General features: G+C 38.4%; 1 protein-coding gene across 5 annotated transcripts in view; it reads right to left on the minus strand.

Moving 5' to 3' along the window:
- jak1 (Janus kinase 1) overlaps positions 1-20,240 on the minus strand; it is a 33,125-nt gene that overhangs the window by 4,014 nt on the left and 8,871 nt on the right. For all 5 annotated transcript variants that reach the window (XM_054790529.1, XM_054790532.1, XM_054790531.1 and 2 more), the window contains 19 exons: positions 19,909-20,032; positions 18,623-18,776; positions 17,317-17,480; positions 16,770-17,038; positions 16,272-16,387; positions 14,215-14,376; positions 13,823-13,980; positions 13,265-13,379; positions 12,971-13,169; positions 7,937-8,046; positions 6,949-7,095; positions 6,779-6,866; positions 6,563-6,690; positions 6,337-6,475; positions 5,435-5,586; positions 5,123-5,273; positions 2,750-2,838; positions 2,233-2,425; positions 1,988-2,112 (listed from right to left, as the gene is read on the minus strand). In XM_054790529.1, coding sequence (XP_054646504.1) covers positions 1,988-2,112; positions 2,233-2,425; positions 2,750-2,838; positions 5,123-5,273; positions 5,435-5,586; positions 6,337-6,475; positions 6,563-6,690; positions 6,779-6,866; positions 6,949-7,095; positions 7,937-8,046; positions 12,971-13,169; positions 13,265-13,379; positions 13,823-13,980; positions 14,215-14,376; positions 16,272-16,387; positions 16,770-17,038; positions 17,317-17,480; positions 18,623-18,776; positions 19,909-20,032 — 2,783 coding nt within the window. The remainder of the gene's footprint in view (positions 1-1,987; positions 2,113-2,232; positions 2,426-2,749; positions 2,839-5,122; positions 5,274-5,434; positions 5,587-6,336; positions 6,476-6,562; positions 6,691-6,778; positions 6,867-6,948; positions 7,096-7,936; positions 8,047-12,970; positions 13,170-13,264; positions 13,380-13,822; positions 13,981-14,214; positions 14,377-16,271; positions 16,388-16,769; positions 17,039-17,316; positions 17,481-18,622; positions 18,777-19,908; positions 20,033-20,240) is intronic.

The following is a 20,240-nucleotide window of genomic DNA, read 5'->3' on the forward strand; positions in this document are numbered from 1 at the left end:
TGCAGGAGTGCACTGATGGCGCAAAAAAATTTAATAGTTAAAGGAAACTGAATGCGAATTAGTGAAAAGAATGAAAATGTGCTAAAACCAAGCCATTTAACATGGACCAATCTTACTCGCTTTTACGTTAGTTTGTCCTTCTATACCTGCGCCCCCCGGTTGGTTGTTGCCGGGTAACTCGAAAATCTCATTTATGGACACAGTTCTTACTGGTAAATGAAATGTTTTTTTTATTTCGAACATGCTTATCCCTAATGAACATACAAGATGTGTACCAAAACTCGGTATCAAAATGACACAGATGCCGACAAAAACAGTACTAACTGGACCAAAAAACTAAGTAGCTAACGGTCCCTCATTTCGGTGCTAAATTAACTCTTTCAATACCAAAGACATAGTTATATGTTTTTATAAACCCGAACGCCGGATCTCAACAATGTATTTTTACATCTTTTACGGGGTTTTTTGTGTGACAGGCAAAAATAGGTGGAGAAGCAGCGCTCCACTGATGCATTTCACCTTCAGAGCAATGTTAAGCCATAAAAGCGGCCACAAGGTAGCAGAAGTACATTTGGTAAGAGCTCGGATGGAAAAATCACACATGACAGGAAGAGGAAGTGAGAGAGTGAGGGGGAGTGTAGTGTGCAGAAGGTTACACATTGTAGGGAAATATTAACGCATGCACACATGCACACACATAGTTCAGTTCCAAATGTGAAAATTGTCAATACTTCATGGTGTTATATTTGTAAATAAATTATTTTGATGTAAAACAACCCCTTTTTTGTGTTATGTTGGTATAGTTTAGATATTTGAGCTGTCACAAAAGCAAAACAAAATTGTGTCAAAGTGGAAATTATGCTTGAAATGTACCTTTTCACAAAAAGCTGGTTTTCTCCCTTTTTTAGTCAGAAACTGATATGTTCCTGAAACCTACCTCTGTTCTACTGCTGACTACTAACAGAAAAAGGTAGAAACAAACTTTTCTGATGAAAGACGGGAGTCTTAATCTTTCTTTTGGTAGTTTCCATGGTTATACAGTATAACCATAGAACCACAATATTCTGTGTGCCTTGAAAATCAGTCAAAATCATCTAAAATGGCCGGTACTGAAAGGATAGCCTTTTGAAAAATGGTTGGGATTTAACTATTTAAGTTACTGTGACTTAATATTAAATAATATCATATAATAATTATATTATTAATTAATAGTTACTGCATTGATATAAGCCATCCATCCATTTTCTATACCGCTTCTCCTCTTTAAGGTTGTGGGGGCTGGAGCCTATCCCAGCTGACTTCGGGCGACAGGCGGGGTACACCCTGGACTGGTCGATATAATAATAACAACAATAATAATTAATACTTACTATTGACTTAGTGGCACTTAAATGAGGTACAATAATTCACCACAGAAATATTTTTTAGTCGTGGTCCACACCAGCAATACTCATTATCGGTGAGGTGCATTCACAAACAGTGGAATTCTGAACATCAACATTACAACACAGGCAGGTTGCTTCACTAACTTCATACTGCTTGATTCTTGCATGTAGGATTAACTGGCAAACACTGTTGTAACGGTAGTCTAACAATGCCACAATTGTGTATCAATTATCAATTTCTGCTCCAATTGCGTGGAATGGATGCACTTTGAAGTCCAGTTAAATCTTCACATATGTTTTTTTTGTTTTTTTGTACATTTAGCCCACAACGGTGGATTTATTACTTGGTTATTTTATTTATTTACATTTCATAAAATTCGGTACAAATAAAACAACATTATTTTGGACATTATTTTCCACTTTTTAAGTACCCGTCTGGGCACTATATAAGCACTGTCAATGTTGTTTTTTTTTTTTGCCACTGGTATCAGACAATATGTAAAGCTCTGTTATCCATTCAGCAGCATGAAATATTTGATTATGATTGAAGAAACAAGGCTCAATGGTAGCCGCATTATTCAGAATCAACTTGTGTTACTTACCCGGCATATTTGGGTGGAATAGCTGAGCAGGGTGCTGAGACTGGTCTTGCTTTTGTTGGCAGGCAGGTAATCCTTCAAACTGCCCAGAGGAAGGTACTCCATGATCAGCTTAGTAGCCTGACCACCTGCTCACACACAAACCAAAATGGAGCCATTGGTCAAGGTTGAACAAGCTAAACATGTACGTACGCCTTCGTCAAAACCTGAACGCTTCATTGTCAACGCGCACACTTATGTTAGCTTACCTTCTTCCAGGCAAATGCCCTTGTACTTGACAATGTTTTCATGGTAGAGTGCCTTCAGTATATCAATTTCACTGGAGAGGTTGTTGCCCTTCTCCAGTCCATTCTCTGGCTTTAGTGACTTGACCGCCACTAATTCACCTGTGCGATCTCCCCGGGGATCATAGCGACACAGCTCCACCTTCCCAAAGTGGCCCTTTAGGAAGATCGTACATAAAATATCTTCTTATTGTAAACGTAAGGCAGTATTTTAATTAATAATAATTAATAATTATAATAGTTAATAATTAACTCCTTGTAATTAATATTACATAGAATAATACACATTTCTGAGAATAATGTGGTACAGTTCGATATCACTGCAAACATAACCACATTGTTCATGAAATACCTCTGATGTGTCAATCAAAACTTATCTTTTATGGCACTTATGCACTGATTCTCATTAGACTATTACACTTCAGCAACTATGACCAAATTTGGAATAAAACGATGCAAAAGTTGTAAATGATGAGTTCACCTGTCCCAGATCTGTGATATTTCGCAGGAATCGCTTTTCAAACACAGTTGGGTCCACTTCAGGTGTCGGCTGTGGTCTGATAGCTGGGTCTAATCAGAGGGGAAAAGAAACACAGTTCAGGTTAAAACTTGCCAACAACTAAGACCTTTACAGTCTGCTGAGACCAACATTGCGGCAGAAATGTCTCCAGGTTATGTAACTATTTGCATTGCTTTCCTCAACGTGGTTATTTTGTTACAATTTGGTCCCTTATTTTGTTTCATTTATTTATCATCTTATTTAATTATTTCTATTTTTTCTGTTGTTTGACTTTGTTTGACTTATTTTCCATATTTGTACTGTGTGTTGGTTAAATTAGCAGCTTGGTGCTGCTGGTCAGCTGTGTATTGCATTCCTTGTGACCTTGTGAGAAGCAAGAACTCTGTGTGACTCTATGTACTTTGCTGCTGAGCTGATCTTTTTGTTTAAAAAATTCAGTGAAAACGTGTAAAAAACAGAAACTTTATGGAATCATGGAATTAAAATAATCCCTCGTTTATCACGGTTAATTGGTTCCAAACGCAACCATGACAAGTAAATTTCCGCCAAGTCGGATTCCTTATTTATTAAATCAAATATTTTTGTAGTGAGGGCATTGAAAACCTGATTCCAAACTTCTAAATATGATTTTTAACATTAGAGCCCTGTAAACATTAAATAACACACCTAAAGTCTCTTTTACGCTCATATAATCCAAAATAATCTGCATACATTTAGCATTGAGAGAGTTCCTTGTTATTTTTTTATTTCCCTTCTGTACAGTACTTCCTGCAGGTGGCTGTTGTCTCATCAGTGTAACATTATTGACACCTAGTGACCAAAAGAATACCACATATCATCGCAACACCTTTGAACTGATTTTCTGAATGCCTTATATTTGTATTTCAGTACAATTTGCAATTTTTATGCTTGAAAACGCTTAATATAGACAAAAAATACATAAAACTTGCTTAATTTTTTTATTTTGACAAATACAGTATTTTCCAGGATATAAATCATACTTTTTTTCATGGTTTGGCTGGTCCTGCAACTTCTATGTTTTTTTTTCCACACTGACAGCCACAAGAGGGCGCTCTAGGCTTGTGTGCCAGTATCTGCTACTCTTTACAATGTAAAGATCAACTTCTAAAAACAACTGAGAAAGATGGAACACAAATGCCTACCCCAAAAATATGGTATTCTCCAGATTACAAGCTGCAAGTAAACTAGTTATGTTATGTTTTTTAGGCCATAGTTATTAGTGTTAATATGTCACGTTAACATACCACCTATTCACATTACATTAACAGACGCTGGTTTAGCTTGTTGTTCTCCATTTTATTGTTATTACTATAACTTGCCTTTCAAGACAAGTCTGTTCAACAGTCTGTTCTTGGTCTCTGATATTATCAAACAAATTTCCCCCCAACAATCCGACTTAGAGTCCAGTGCGACTTATATATGTTTTTTTCTTCTTCATTGTGCATTTTTGGCTGGTACGACTTCCAATCCGGAAAATACGGTAATAGTTTCTTACATTGGCAAAGTGGCGAGGCATTACTGTATTGTAACAATTACCATCAAATGTGTACAATACTAGGTAGCATCAGGTTGTTTGACTTGGCTGAAAATGTAATGCTTTGCAACTAAAAATGCACTCTTGTTATATGTTTAACAGTGAAAGTGAAGGCATTAAGAAAAAATGGCCCATGCTCCACACTCATAACACTTAATTACTGCAATTTTCCTGACTTGTTGGATTTGGAGTTGTTTATTTTCTTTTGTTCAAAGCGGTGGTTATCATCAACAAATGGTAGGAGGAGCTCACTGATCCATTTAGAGTAGTACAAAGGGCTTACAAGAGATGTGCGCTAAAATGCAATGGGTTCATACTAGTGCTGGGTGATATATTGATATTTTTAATTTATCGATATTTACTTTAAGCCCAATATCAAAGACAACTATATCGTTCATATTGATATAGACTGGATTTGCGCTGCATCTTCCTCATCTCTCTGCACTGTGTGTGAGCTCCTGCTTTAAAACTTCAAAAAACATCCTCATGTTAAGCATTTATTGACACGCAAATTTGGCTTTGATTTTGTCTAAACTCACTTTGCGGAAAAATATCAGGATATATATCGTATATCTAATATACTGGGATATGAATTTTGGTCCATATTGCCCAGCCATAGTTCATACTATGCACATGCCACCGATGCAATCAGTGTAGTTTCATGGAAACACGTACTGTTTTTTTTTTTGTTTTGTTTTTAAATATAGTAATTCTGCTTACTAACTGAAGAATAGGTGCGGAAACAGAGCATAGAAAATGTATATGATCCTTAAACTTACTTTTTTCTTCCAATTTGTCAATGTCTCTGACAATAGCCCTGAAAAAAGGTCTCTTCTTCGGGTCATAGTTCATGCAGTGGATCATCAGTTCGGCCAACTCTCGGTAGTCAGGGGTAGCCAGCTGGCACTCCGTTTCATAAAACCTCTCCTTCTGCTCAACACAAAACACATGAGACTACAATCAGGTGGTGGTGAAAACAGACTCTTTTGAGATGAAAAGGGAGGTGAGATCGAAAATGGAGGTGAGATCGTTGCAGTGAAGGATGGGAGATTGAGGAGAGACATCAAATTGTAGAATGACTGTCACCCCACCTCTGTGAGCTTCTTTTCCATGAGAGGGACCTCTCCATCATAGCAGATCTCCCACAGAGTGGTCCCAAAGCCCCACTTGTCAGCTGCAATACTCAGGGAAGACACACTCTTCACACACTCCGGAGCAATCCAGGGGATGCGATGCACACACTCTGCAGAGCACAACAGTGCACAAATGAGTTGTAATAAATACATGGGTAAGAAAAAGCATGTCCTGAACCATACAAACAGACTTTCTATTGTAGATATACACAGTACCCAAACAATCTAAAAAAATGGGTCAACAGCCTTGCATTGCATACATTACAACTTTGGCATCACCAGAAACACTCTATCTACATCCTGCGTTAACTATGTAACTGACTTACCACCATTTTGTTAATTTCAACTTTATAATCAAAGCATAAAATGAACACTGAAAAATTTGCCTCAAATGGCTTCGACCTCCATAATCTGTGGATGTGACGAAGGTGAGAGGGCAAAGGGGAGCAGAGAGACCAGGTGAGATCGAGTGGGTGTAGGAAATAATCTAATAGAGTGCATGCAACAGTGGCTCAAGAGAGTGATGATTGGTGAGAAAAAGAAGACTCCTCTCAAGGCACATCTAATGCAATGTGTTCAGTCAAATCTACATTTGAGGACACTCAAGGTGCAAGGAGGGAATGGCAAGGGCGTGTGCCAGTGTACATTCGCAAAGAACCATTTACAGACATTAAACTGCAGCGGTGAAAGAAGAAAGCAAAACTATTCTGGACAAGACAGTACATGCATACGAAAATAAATACCTGTTGGTTCAAATGTAATCACGAGTGTGCTCATTGACGAATGAAAGTTAGGTTTCATTATTTGTAACCGAAAGTGAATGTGGGTGTGTGTGTGTGTGTGTGTGTGTGGCTACACACCCTCTCTAGTGAGCACTGTGATTGGTATTCCTGGGTCACTGAGCTTGATGAAGGGTCCTCCTTGATCAGCATCCAGCCCATCCCTCGCCAGCAGGATGTTCTTAGCACACACAAAACCATGGATCAACTTTTTGTCCTCCTGCAAGATAAAAAAAATATATATATGATCAGAAAAATATTTTCACATTTATATTGTGTGCTCTCACACTGGCTGTGTCTTTCTTACCAAGTAGCTAAGAGCTGAAGCCAGCTGCTTGGCCACCTGGAACTTCCAAGCTGTGCTGAGTGGGCATTTCTGTCTCCTCATGAACAGATCCAGTGGGCCTTGTTCGACATACTCTTCCACAATGATATCTGAGACATCACAAAAAAAGTCAAATGACGTGAGACATACACTACCCTGGTACAAGCATTATTGATGAAGCTCTTAATGTGCACTTACTCTCCAGATGGCGGACACACACTCCATACAGGAGCACTATGTGCTTATGGGAGACTTGCCGCATCATACTTGCGGTTTCAAAAAAGGCCTACCAAACAGGATGGTATACATTTGTATTTTGTGGATGATATTCTACATTAGGTGTAGAAGAATGTGTAAACCAATCTCACCAGGGAAATGTCTCTGTGTCCTGAGCCAAGTACTTTGAGCACCACTTTAAACTCTTGGAAGGATCCATAACCTGCATCCTCATTGCTTTTTACCCTCAGCGTGCCAGAGAAGATGTTAGTTCTTGTGCCGAGTCCGAGGTGCTCTTCCTAGTGCACAGCATGGAGACCAGCGCATCGGCTGTTAGCAAATACTGCAATGTCACGGCAGTCAGTCTGTGGGCGTGGCAATTTTGGTCTGAATACAAAAGCTAAACGACAAACTACTCTGTTAGAGGGCAGGCAAGGAACCTTTTTTTAAAATGAAAAACAAAAACTGTTATGTAATTTCATTGACAACTCTGTTTAGGCAAAATTCACTATGCATTTGCATAACAGACGTAAAAATAAAGGTGCATGTTAAAAAGAGAAAAATTGGTTACATTGACTTAATTAATTAATTAATGTCAATCAGACTTTTTAATTTCACTAGTCACTATCTATATATTCTAATGAGATCCTATGGCAAATTTTGGAATTGAAAAATATATTTTATATGATAAACTTTTATTATGATAAAACCTGCAAATTAAAGCATACAATACAATGTGTTGCAGGCTGGACGGTAATCACATGTATTAAGGACTAGCACCATTTTCTTAAACTGATTTGGCATCTTACTAAAATACAGTGGCTCCCCGCACATTCACGATCCAGCATTCAGGGCCTCGCACATTTGTGGATTTTTGAAAAAAAAAAAAACCTTTTTAATTTTTTTCCTCTGAAAATATTCTGTTTCACCATAAGCTGGTAATAATTTAAAAATAAGTGATAACACAGGTAAAGTCCATTTCTAGCAATTACTTGCGTTTCATCACCATAATGTAACGTAACTCCCACGAAAAGCTTGGATCTACTGTACAGGCAAGGTAAGACAACAGTTACAGCATATAATAATGATTTTCAGCATAATTGAAGACAGAACCTAAGCAGAAACAGAAATTAAGTGTACCTGTTCGATTTCCTCCTTGTGAATGCGATGGATAATGACCTGACTGTCCTGCAAGGTTGTCTGAGGGACAGGTGCTCTATCCTTAGTGACCACCAGCAAGTTAGAAATCTCTGCAAAACATACATAGATACATAATTAACAGGACCATAGCAGTGTTTGGTTGTATTTTCACACCAATAAGTGGCAATGTTAGACTTTCATTTGTATTATGATAGTTGCAGTTTATAGAGACTGTCACGTCTTAAATGCAATATTGTTCTCAAGGGCACGTTATTGTTGAGCCGCATAAGCAAGGCCTCTTGCAGCACGCCATTGGTGCTGAGGTTGGATGCAGTACGACAGTCACTTGAAACTTCTTGAAAGATCCTGGGAGTTATGGAACAAAACTTTTAAGTGGCAGACCCACTGGTCCTGAGACAGAGGATCCAATTGGCTGTCCGTGAAAACACGGGACAATCCTCGGCCCAAATACAGGTTGTTCATTGTACCAAGTGCAGTCTAATAACCATCAGACGGCAACTGCAGAAGGGTTTTAAGAACAAAAAAACGTCTTCAAAGGTCTCGTCTCCTTCAACACCACAAAATTGCCTGTTTGGAATTTGCCACAAAAGCACCAAACACAGGACAATGAAAGGTGGAAAAATGTTTATTCTCTGATGACAAAAATGTAACCTTGACGGTTCTGATGGCTTCCAACGTTACTGGCATGACAAGGTGATCCCACCTGAAATGTTTTCCACACGGCACAGTGGTGGGGATGCTTCATGATCTGCAGTGCTTTTTCCTTCAATGGAACCATGGAGTGTCCTGTTGTGCAGGGGTGTCAAACAGGAGCTGGCTATGTGGGGGTGTCACAGGGAGCATCCCTCATGACTGAAGGCTCTCGTCTATGTGGTAATGACTGCCTTTTTCAACAGGACAGCTGCAGTTCACAATGTCCACCTGACAAAGGACTTCTCCCAGAGGAACAACCTCACTCCTTTGGAAATATTTGAGGATGGACGGCAAGGGAAGTTTACAAAAATGGCCATCAGTTCCAGACTGTGGATGCCCTCCATGAAGCCATCTTCACCCCATGGAGCAACATTCCCACTCGCCACCTGAAAACACTGGCATCAAGCATGCCTAAACCAATTTTTGTAATGTTTTACAAGAATAGAATGGTGCAGCTACTCATTACTGAGTCTTTTTTTTGAACATTTTATTTCTATTTAAGGGGGGTTTAGGTTTTTTTTTTTTAGCTATTGTAACTTTTAATCAGCTGATGAACAGCCTATTTGAGTTTAATGGTTGTTTGCAATAAATTGCTTCCTCAATTTTTTTTGTCTCACTCCCATTTCTTCTTTTTGCATTTTGAAGCTCTACTTAGATGTTCTTTACAATCCAACAGTGCAAAATGTAAATTCTTGCAAGTTTTCAACTCGTCTAAAAATTTCCAATCATCTTCTATAACTTCACTGTAAGTAAAGTTATTGTCAGCGCAGGTATTGTGTATGTGTCTGTGGGTGTGATGTTTAGACAAAAAAACGACACAATGTGGTTTAGGAGGAAGACAATGCACAGGATCAGCTTTCCTTCCTTCAGTTCTCATACTCACTCCTAGTCTAACCTGCAGTCACAACTACCAGTGCCCATTATTCAACAGCAACAGTAATATAAAACCTTAGTAACACCAAACTAAAAAAAAAAATACATGTAAAGTTTAACCTCAGGAAATGATTGTACAGCAAAAGACATGTATTACTTTTTTCAATTTTTTCAACTATTATATTGATGATACCAGCGTCATATTTAAATCAAATGTTTACATTAAGCTTATTATTATTAATATTATTATTAGTTGGCTGGGGGCAAAAAATCAAACCTTGCTTGTTTCTTACAATAATGGGCTTAAACAATAAATTAATAAGCCAAATGCAAATGATAAAATAGATTAAGTCATGGATGTCCAATCTTTCCACTGTAACTCAAAACAGAAAAACCTGCAGCACTTAGGGAAATCAAATTACATTAAAAATGTACAGTCTCTTTCTGTGAAGTAAACAAAAGAGTTTTAGTTTGGCTCCGGAAACCCACATCTGCAACTCTCTTCCTCTCTGATACCGATGTGTGCATGTGAAAATGCGACATGCCTGTGCACTAGTGGTTGGACTGTTTATAGCACAATTTGTACAACCACCCTGAATTTTGCAACACTGATGTAAAAGTAAGCCTGTGTGATGTGAATAATGGCATGAACATTCAACAACAACAGCAACACTTCTACATAAAGGATTGCTCAACAAGAATTGGAATTGGAAACTTGACACTACACAAATATAAACCAGCAAAATTGCTGGTATGCCAATTTCAACAAAATCAAACAATATATTTACTTCACTCAGCACTATTATAAGCTATTGCTAGTGGTATTGATTAATAGCAGTATCAATAAAGAAGTGCTGGACAATATCGGTATATCAGAGCCAAAAGCCAATATCAAGCATCTGTAATTACGACAGTACCTCTATCTGTACACCCCGGTCCTGTTCAAATGGCCTAAATCGGTTCTCATTTCAGCTTCTGGACCGGTGGAAGACAATTGCACTCTTTCATTTGAGATGTCGAGGACTGAGTGTCATGATCCAAGATACTTATCAACCTCTCATCAGAGTCCTGACTTCATACCAGTTCTTCTGTTTCCCTTAGCTGGTCTCCTGTCACTCCTGCCACACACTTGTTGCTTGGTATACTTTACAGGGATAGTTTGAATTTTATGACATGAAGTTGTATGACATCAGCAGTGTAGTGCATCAAAGGTGACTTTTCCCCCACTTTGTCCCGTAAGCCGAGTTCTGGTCAGTTTTTGCTGTTTAAGAAAGTACTTCCAGCTAGTTGGTGGGGTCAGAATAGTAAACCGTTTTGCTTCTCAAAACAATATGCCTAACGCATATGTATAACGCAGTGGACCATACTATTCTTTTATCTCGCTTGGAAAACTGTGTCGGTGTCAGGGGGACTGCCTTTGAGTTGTGTAGGTCTTACCTGTCAGGGAGATGCTTTTATTTCATCACGCCTGGACTACTGTAATACAGTACACTTTTTACTCTGGAATAAGCCACAATGCTCTCTCTCGCTTACAGTTACTCCAGAACTCTGCGGGACGGCTTTTAACAGGAACCAAAAAGAGGGAGCACATCACCCCAATTCTCGCCTCCCTGCATGGTTGCCTGTTCGTTTTAGAATTGATTTTAAGATTTTATTGTTTGTTTTTAAGGCGTTTTATTGGCTGGCCCCTCAATACATTACGGCCCTCATCCAATTTACACTCCAGCGCGCATATTAAGGTCTGAAGGCCAGCTCCAACTAGTGGTGCCTAAGACGAGACGTACGTAAGACCAGGGAAGATGGGGCCTTTTCTGTAGTCAGCCCCAAGTTGTGGAACAGTCTCCCCCCTCATGTAAAAACGGCCCACACAATTGAATGTGTTAAGTCTCGACTTAAAACACACTTTCATTGTCTGGCTTTTAACTCGAGTTGTGTGATCCCCTTTGTCTTTTATTCTTTTCTTTTTAGTTTTAATTGGTTTTATTTATCCTAGTTTTTATTTTATTTTTTTATGTACTTTTTGAAAATATTGCTTTTCTTGTTTTACTTCTGATTTTAAATATTTTGATGTTTTAAACGTCTTTGTTTTTATTTATTCGATTTTACTGTAGCAATTTGTACTTTTACTTCTTATTATTTATGGTTTTACAAGTTTGTGCAGCACTTTGAAAACAGCATTTATAAAATGTGTTATATAAATAAAGTAGATTGGATTGGATTGGAACTATTTGAACACATATTGTTTACTTTAGCGACCCCACCAACTAGCCAGAGCTACTTTCTTTAACACCAAAAACTGACTAGAACTCACCTAACGGGACGAAGTGCAGGTAAAAGTCACTGTTGATGTACTACACTGCTGATGGGGATGTCATACAACGTCATGTAAAAAAATCAAAAATATCCCTTTAATTCATATCCTGCACTTTCATTCAATTTCTTCATTATACAATGTTTATGTCGGTTATTTACTTATTATTTATTCATTTATCTTTAATTCAATTATCTTTAATCTAAAACGTATTCCATCTATCTTCTACGCTGCTTGTCCTCACTAGGGTAGCGGGGATATGCTGGAGCCTATTCCAGCTGGCTTTGGGCTAGAGGTGGGGTACACCCTGGACTGGTCGCCAGCCTATCGCAGGGTACATACAGACAAACAAACATTCACTCACATGCATACCTATGGACAATTTCTCAAATTAACCTAACATGCATGTTTGTGGAATGTGGGAGGAAGCCGGACTACCCGGAGAAAACTCACGCACGCACGGGTAACTCCACACTCCACACAGAGATGCCCTCTTTGTTTATTGTACTTTATTTATATTGTATTTATATTCCTTTTTTTTAATCACTGAATAAGCCATATATGTATTACTACATACTGCCTATTCGTTTCACTCTCTACCCTAAAATGGTAACATTTAAATAAAGGAAGCTAATTACATTTTTTAAGAAAAAATTTAAACATATGAATTATTGTACGTCGCAACATGTTCGACACATGATGAGAACAAATTATTAGTCGTTGCTAAGATTTGAAGAAGAGGTAGAATTAACTTTGCTTCTTCCCACTTCTTTTCCTGTTCCTTAATGTAACTTGTTAAGCACTACCTGAGTCAACGTTATTGTAATGCAGAGTTTACAATGGTATCCAGTGTTCTATGACATTCTGACACGCCAGTGACTAAAAGGTTATGTTAATAGTGCTGTGCTACTTCCCCAAAGCATCACATTACAGTGTTAGTAATTTCTAAACTAAAAAATTAAATCAAAAGAATATAGAGTGCTCATGTCTTTGCAAGTGGTTAAACTTACAAAATCAGCAGGGGATCAAATCATTATTTCCCCCAGTGTACATAATTTCTACTCGCATGTTGCAGCATGAGCAAACAACTACTTTCACTTACACTACTACTACTACTTACACTTCCAATGACTTACCTCGAGGTTGAGGCGGGCAGCAGCGGAGCAGATGGAACTGGAGATTATCAGAGCGAAGGCTCTGGCCCTTCAGGTACTCCAAGAGCTCCCTGAGAGTGGGTCTGACAATTTCTGTGCCGTACAGTCGAAACTCATCTGGAGTCACTTCAATCTGGAAGTTTTTATACTGTCGCACAGGACGGGATTCCCTAAGGTCAATCTAGAGAAAAAGGGTTAGTTAGTCAACAAGCTTTGGAAGTAAGGCCTGTAAACTTATGAAGATGGTGAGCGTAAACATGTAATAAACAACTCTACCTCATTGCATACCACAGTGATGATGATGTATTGGTATTCAGTGCAGCTCCAGCGTAGAATGTACATGCCTTCCTCATTACCCTCCTGACGCAGTTTTTGCATGGCATACTCCGTACTTAGGAGGGGAACCAACGCAGTCAATTCAATTAAAAATTAGACAAAATGATGGTATAAGGTGTGATCTGAATATGTTTAATAGAATATATAGTAAGTGTCTGTGACAAAATAACATCAGTTTTACTCATAATCCTGGTGCCTAAAATAGTGCAGCAGTGGCATGATAAACTTAAAGATACTGTATCACTGCACACATTTTAAAATAAAGCCAGTTACAAAGTTTGATGACTCAATTTTAAATCAGGATAGATTTAAAGTCTCATCAGTTGTGCAGTGGAGCAAGAATCATTTAGCAGCTCCCGCACAACTAATCTCATATGGCCATATTTTTTTTAATTTAATGTATATAATATATGCCAATTTTAAGACTACACGGTTGAATTAAGTTAATTTTAAAAAACAGCTAAACCTGGTCACAAAAACAAATCTGGAAGTACGAACCAGATAGGACCGTGGCAGCCATAGTTGATGTTGTGCACCACTGAAGAAGGAGCCACTTCCTTGCACAGGTAGTGGTGAGCATCCACTGTCAGCCTGAAGTATCCATCCACAAGGGCGGCAAAGGAAAGAGCCTCAGTCCGAGAATTCATCTGCAACTCCTGAAGACACAGAGGTGATTCAACATCACTATTATTCCTGTTTATTCAAGGTCAGGGAGGCAAAGGAAGTCCAAACAGTTCTGCTGTTGGTTTAATGCTACAAAAACAAGAAGCTGCTCTCTGTGTCAGGAAAAGTACGTAATACTGAATATGCATGACCATAGATGTGAGCAAACGTGCAGGCTTTAGGCTGGTCCCACACTAGACAATGTTCTGATTAGTCGTTCATCTCACCATTTTCTTGTGATCCTGTCTGTGAATTGTGACTATTGCCTCTTTGATGGCAGTGTGCATGATCTCATGAAAGTCACAGAACCTCTCCCAGCCTTCATCAGCCTCTTTTTTGAACGGTTTTCCATCCCTTGACTTGCGCTTGTCTTTGGAAATCACTGGCATCTATTTCAAAGAGACACGGGTTATGTTGTAGGTATTTTAGGTATGCCAGCCAGGCAAATACTCTCAAGTGAAAAGACAAGCAGTTGAAAAGGTATGTCGTATAATACACATCTCAATTGAATCCCTGTTTGTTACAGCAACAATGTAACACAAATACACACTGCCACGCTGTCTGTTTTTGCTATACATTTCACTGGGATAGGCCTGGGCGATAAACCAAAAATTTACCGTTACTGAAATTTACCACGATAACCGACATCTTTTGTCCATGTCGGTGAATTCGGTGTTTTAATAAAAAAGAAAATAAAAGGGGTTTTTTTGTCTATTTTGACTGTGTGCTGGTATGCTATGTTCATACCCCTTTAAGATGAGGTGCAGAGTGTGTAGTTACATGACTCCACCCATCCAGCCTGAACAAGAAGGGAAACAGACAATGAGGGGACGGCTGATGGTTCAAATGAAGAAGCGGCTCTACAGTGCCAGCATTTCACTCGCGTATGCGCCTTTTTCAACCCTTTTATTTGCATTTTGCTCCTGAAATATGTCCATACAAAATGAATCAAAGTAGAGTAACATTTTGACGCATCTGTATATAAATCTACAAGTCTCCTACAACTTTTCTTTGTTCACATCGGCAACTTACGTTGACGCGCAATGACATCTCAGCCGTACAAGCTGAACTCGCTGACGTAGCTAACTAGCTATGTTATCAGTTGGATACTGGCGTGCTGCTAGAAAGATGACTGCTCTCTGTGATGTACTAGAGAGCTGTCACACTCATGCGCTAAAAACACTTTTTTTTCCTCGTTTGTATGCATCGCAACGCCGCTCCAAATTATACCAAAAACTAATAACACAAATATTTGACTTTAAATATATGGATTTTTAAAGCCTTCAAAAAAACAAAAACGTGTACATCACGGCCAAGTATGCAAAATTGACAATTCACAAATAAAGAACAAGAAAATAAAAACATTATAAAAGCCTCTGTATAGGAAACCATGATTAGTTTACTGTTGGTAGCAGTTTTTAAGTATTCCATGCTTTATTTGATGTCACTAATAGATAGTCAAATGGCTACAAGAACATAGGAAATTCTCTTTTCATTGTGTAAATGATCATTTTAATGATGGTTATCTACCCAGTTTCTAAAGCCAACATGGCACACACATATAGGTAAATAAGATGACAATGGAATGTCTGGAATTGAATAGAATTCTTAGAAAAACGAGATATATTTATAAATGGTATTATTATTATTGGAAAATATTACTTGACATGGCTGTGGTAGGTTGGGTTGATATCAACACCGTTTCTCTTGTGCAGTGTGATAAGTGGCCATTAGTAATGTAATTGCATGGGATGTGATGTCAGCCACAATATGTGGCTATATGTGTAGCTTAGTACATGTGTGTACAGTACATTCATATTTGTGGACCGCAGTCCCATGGAGAATTATTTTGGGTTCCACAAAGATGATGTTGAGCAAAAGAACACAAAATGCAAAGTGAGTATGAAAACTGTTGTAACCACCCAAAGCACATTATGTAAATGGAGCACTGTCCGTGATTTTTGGAGGTTTTTTTTCAGAAGGCTTTATGGGCGGAATAGGTGCGTCCCATTACGTGTATTATATTTCACTGAAAGTAATGTCCATCCATCCATCCAGTAATGTGTGCCAGTTAAATAAATCAAGGAAAAGCAGTTAATTTGCATTTCGTACAATTATTTTCAGATGGCAAAGATATATAGTGGTCCGGGATTTATCGTGCATTTATCGTTATCAAGGTAAAACTGCCCAATTTATCGTGGTATTGATTTGAGGTCATATCGCCCAACCCTACTCTGGGACTAAATGTACTAAAGACTACAGGAAAGATAACACTTTCACTTACTGTGAATGACTTCTTCCTCCAGGAAATGCCTGTTGTGCCAGTCACTCGGACTTGTATGTCACACCATGTAGCCATGCTCTGACTTGGGGTCTGTCCTTGCATCTGGTTGTAGTACGCTATGAACAACATCAGAGAACACAAGCGACTTTCTCATTGTATGTCCCACTGAAAATCCCAATTAAATTTAAATGAATTAATAAAAAAATACAATACCACCAAACAGAGCCAATTTAAGATTAGTTAAACTGTACTACCTGTTCCTCTTAGTACAAATATATAAGAAACTATAATTAATGTATTCCTCTTCTTGCGTAGCAATAAAAATACATTTTAGTTGTATTACTACTGTATCTGTAACACACTTGAAACTAATTTAAAAAATCCAAATACCTTTCGACCACGATTATTGTAAAACTACATGCCAAACAAAAAGACACTAAGACGGAGTATCCTTCTATTGCACCACAATTTCCAAGAACTACAAATCAAAAGTCTTACCAAAGTTACTTCCATTGACGACATCCACTTCCCTTGTGACATGGAGGGAAATGGGCTCCACTAGCTCACTACCCAGGCCACTGGTCAGCCCCTCCAAAGTTGCCAGATACTTAATCTTTAGATCGTACAGTGTGATGTTGCTGCCCTTGACTGTTCGGTTGTTGAATTCATTGAGGAATTTCTTGAAGACATTATTGATGCGGATGCGGGTCAATATGTTGCGCTGCTTTATATTACAGTTCAGCGCTTCTGGGATGAAACTTTTGTAGCTGATGGGATGAAACAGACAGAAAATTATTTATTAGTTATATTTCCCAGTATCTAATATGTGTTTGAGGAGCATTCAACAAGCCTCGTTACTGTATATGCTATTCCTGTCACTTGTCTGTACAGTTTAGAAAAGGAAAAGGTTTGACTAGTTTATTTCTTATGGGAAGTTTTGTTTCGAAATATGAACAGTTCAACCTCAGACATTGCACTGTATATAGAAAATCAAAGCCCAAGTCAGGTATTCAAGAACTTTCTTTGTTGTGCATGGATGTCTTACTTGGTTTCTTGTGAAGCCATGGGCAGGGGCATATCCATGCTCATTGCATGGTGGGTGATGGCTAGCACAGCCATTCCCAAACACTCGTTTTCTGTCTCATGCTGTTCTGCCTCAGACTGGCATGCTCGCAAGGGTACCATACCTGTCTGAAAATCATGCTGTCCCTGACAAGAAACAAACAAAAAAAAGTCAAATGAGTCAAGTTAAGGAGAGGAAGACGCCCTTAATTAAAACAAGGTGTGTATCTAAATGCTTCGTTTTGCTACGTCAGCACCCACATAAGCCATGCTGGCTCGCTCCTCCTCATTCAAAGCCTCCCGCGGACGTGAACATCAATAACATTCTACCCTCACAGACCAAGGAGCTGTAATTGGTCAATTTTTAAAAATCTTTATAACTTCATCATTTCCGGTATGTAGCCTTTCCTGTTTTTCCCTCCCGCAAAAGTGCCATTTTTAAATGTGCCAAAACAAAAGAAACAATGGAGCAACATGTACAATAAAAGTAACTGATGTTCCACATCGATTTGAATGTCGCTTCAGTCGACATTGTTCAGGTAGCCAAATAGCTAGTCAATGAGAGTTGTGGTTGGTCACTCCGTTTTGGCAGATAATTGTAAGTCACAGACTCAGCCCCCGCCAAAGAGTTACAACAAGATCATCAGAAGGGTTGCTGTAGTGGCACTGACACTTTAGCATAATGAAGCCTTTTTATTCATCAGTCTCCTGATTTATCATTTGTGCACTTTAGTTTTACTTTAATTGCTGTTTTCCGTACCAAACAGCATCAACACTTTAGGTGTGTTATAATTTGTATCTGACTTTATTTTCTCTCGTAAGCAAGCCAAATTTGATACATGCACATACATTTAGACGAGAGAAGCAATTTTTTCACACATTAAAACAGTTCCAAGGTGTCTCAATGACACGTCTGTACACAATAGTGGTTCCGTGTGGTTGACTGCAAGACAAGAAAAGCTTCACTCACAAAGCTTACAAGGCACAGGCTATGTAAATTTGCCACATTGCTACGTCGGGGGTGGGCTGGGACAAAAATTTGGCCCAGGACTTTTTGGTCCAGAATACCCCACCACAATCCGTGAGCATATACTGTGCCGACCCGCCCGATTAATGTGCATACTGTACAAAACACGACGTTAATAACGCCACTATACTGAACAATATCCCTTTTTATTCTGGAGCCTTGAATAAATAAATGAGAGTGAGAAGTAAACGTAAGGCAGGCAGAGAGAAACATATGTGGATACAAGCAATTAAAAAGTCAGTAATATCTGTCCTTTACATACCTGGTAAAACAGGTAGTTAAGAGATGCAGCATCCAGAAGTGGCGTCCCTTCAGGTGTTTTTTGCTGCTTAAAGCCCCCTTTTAGTTTACTGATGCAGTGTCTCCAAACTGGAGACTCACCTTCAGTGGTGCCATGCCAGTTCCGGAAATAAAACCTCAGAAATAAACGGGCAAAACAATTTAGCAAGTAGTATTTATAACACAATACAAACATTGGTAAATACTGAGATAAAATGTTGCTTGACGGTTAAAAACATTTACAAATTGTACCTTTAAATGTTATCACTTTAAGTTCATATCTTCTCCCTCTAGTTTTTTTTATCCACTTTCTCTTTAGACTTAGGTCCATCTTGATATGGTAAGATTAACAAAATTCCTGCCAATTACTGCATGATGAAAACCTTCTGTATGATTCATTAGATTTATTTTAGGGTGGTTTCAGCCCTTCTATAACATTCCTAAGCTAGCTGTGTCTTGTCAGGTGGAAGGAATAACTACACAAGATTACAGTTACCGTCTGTTTCTTTGTGTACACCGGGTTGTGACTTTTTAGTTGCATTGCCCTGTTGCGTTGGGTTGGGTTGGGTTAGCACCTCAACCTCCTGAGCTCTGTGACGTTGTATTGCAGTCACTAGATATTGCCATTTGTTCTTGCCAGTGTTTAGGTGCAGTTAAAAAAAAACTGCATGCAAGTTGCGCATGTGTTTGTGAAAGGAGTCTCAGTCTGTATAGAAAGGCTGCTGGCTCTGGGGACAAATATCTAGAACAAGTTCCAATATTTTAAGAAAAAACAAGCCTCTAAAGTGGCACAAAACCTTTTTGAACGATGACAATGCATGACATTACATATACATTGGAAAAACTAGATGTGTGCAACATTATGCCGTGGTCATTCATTTTAAAGTTAAGGCCGCATGTTTGTATGTCTACGTGTTGCTATATGTTAAAATTGTCAGTAGTTAATTTGGTTTGTTTGACTGTTAAAAAAGTATTTTGTAAAGGCAACAAAACATTTCCTGTGCAATTAATAAAGCTTTTATAAAGGTGACAGTTTCACCCTGGAACAGATTAATATAGTTGCACTATTTCCTATGGGATTTTTTTACCCCATATGTAAATAAAATCAGAACCACCAGCATCCCCGAACGAATTGTTCCACTGTACTGTAATGGAAAAAAGTCGTTTTTACATATATATGGAGTTGAAGAGGAATTACTTTATTACACACCACAAACTTTATTGAAAGTAATAAACTCCAGTGTTTCAATGAAGAGAAGGCTAACTTACCTCATACGATAGTGTAACTTAATGCTGGTCTCATCTGTGATCTTGAACTCGTAGTTAGGGGGGAACCACGTGCCGGTCGTCTCATTGTAGAGGGCAAATAGGTTATGGCACAAAGGAGAAATTGCTGATGACAAGGAAAGAAAGCATTTTCAGTATACAAATCCCATTTATTTCATTCATTTTTTTAAAACATTATGTCATTATGTCAGGAGCCATGTAATTTTACAAGCCATTTCTGCAAATATGGTGTATGATGTAGTGATGTTGAAGATCTCTTGGAGATGAATAAAGTATCTATTATCTATATAATACTTTACACCAGGCGATGGCAG

The sequence above is a fragment of the Dunckerocampus dactyliophorus genome, chromosome 10 (assembly GCF_027744805.1).
Source record: "Dunckerocampus dactyliophorus isolate RoL2022-P2 chromosome 10, RoL_Ddac_1.1, whole genome shotgun sequence".
Classification (NCBI taxonomy): Eukaryota; Metazoa; Chordata; class Actinopteri; order Syngnathiformes; family Syngnathidae; genus Dunckerocampus; species Dunckerocampus dactyliophorus.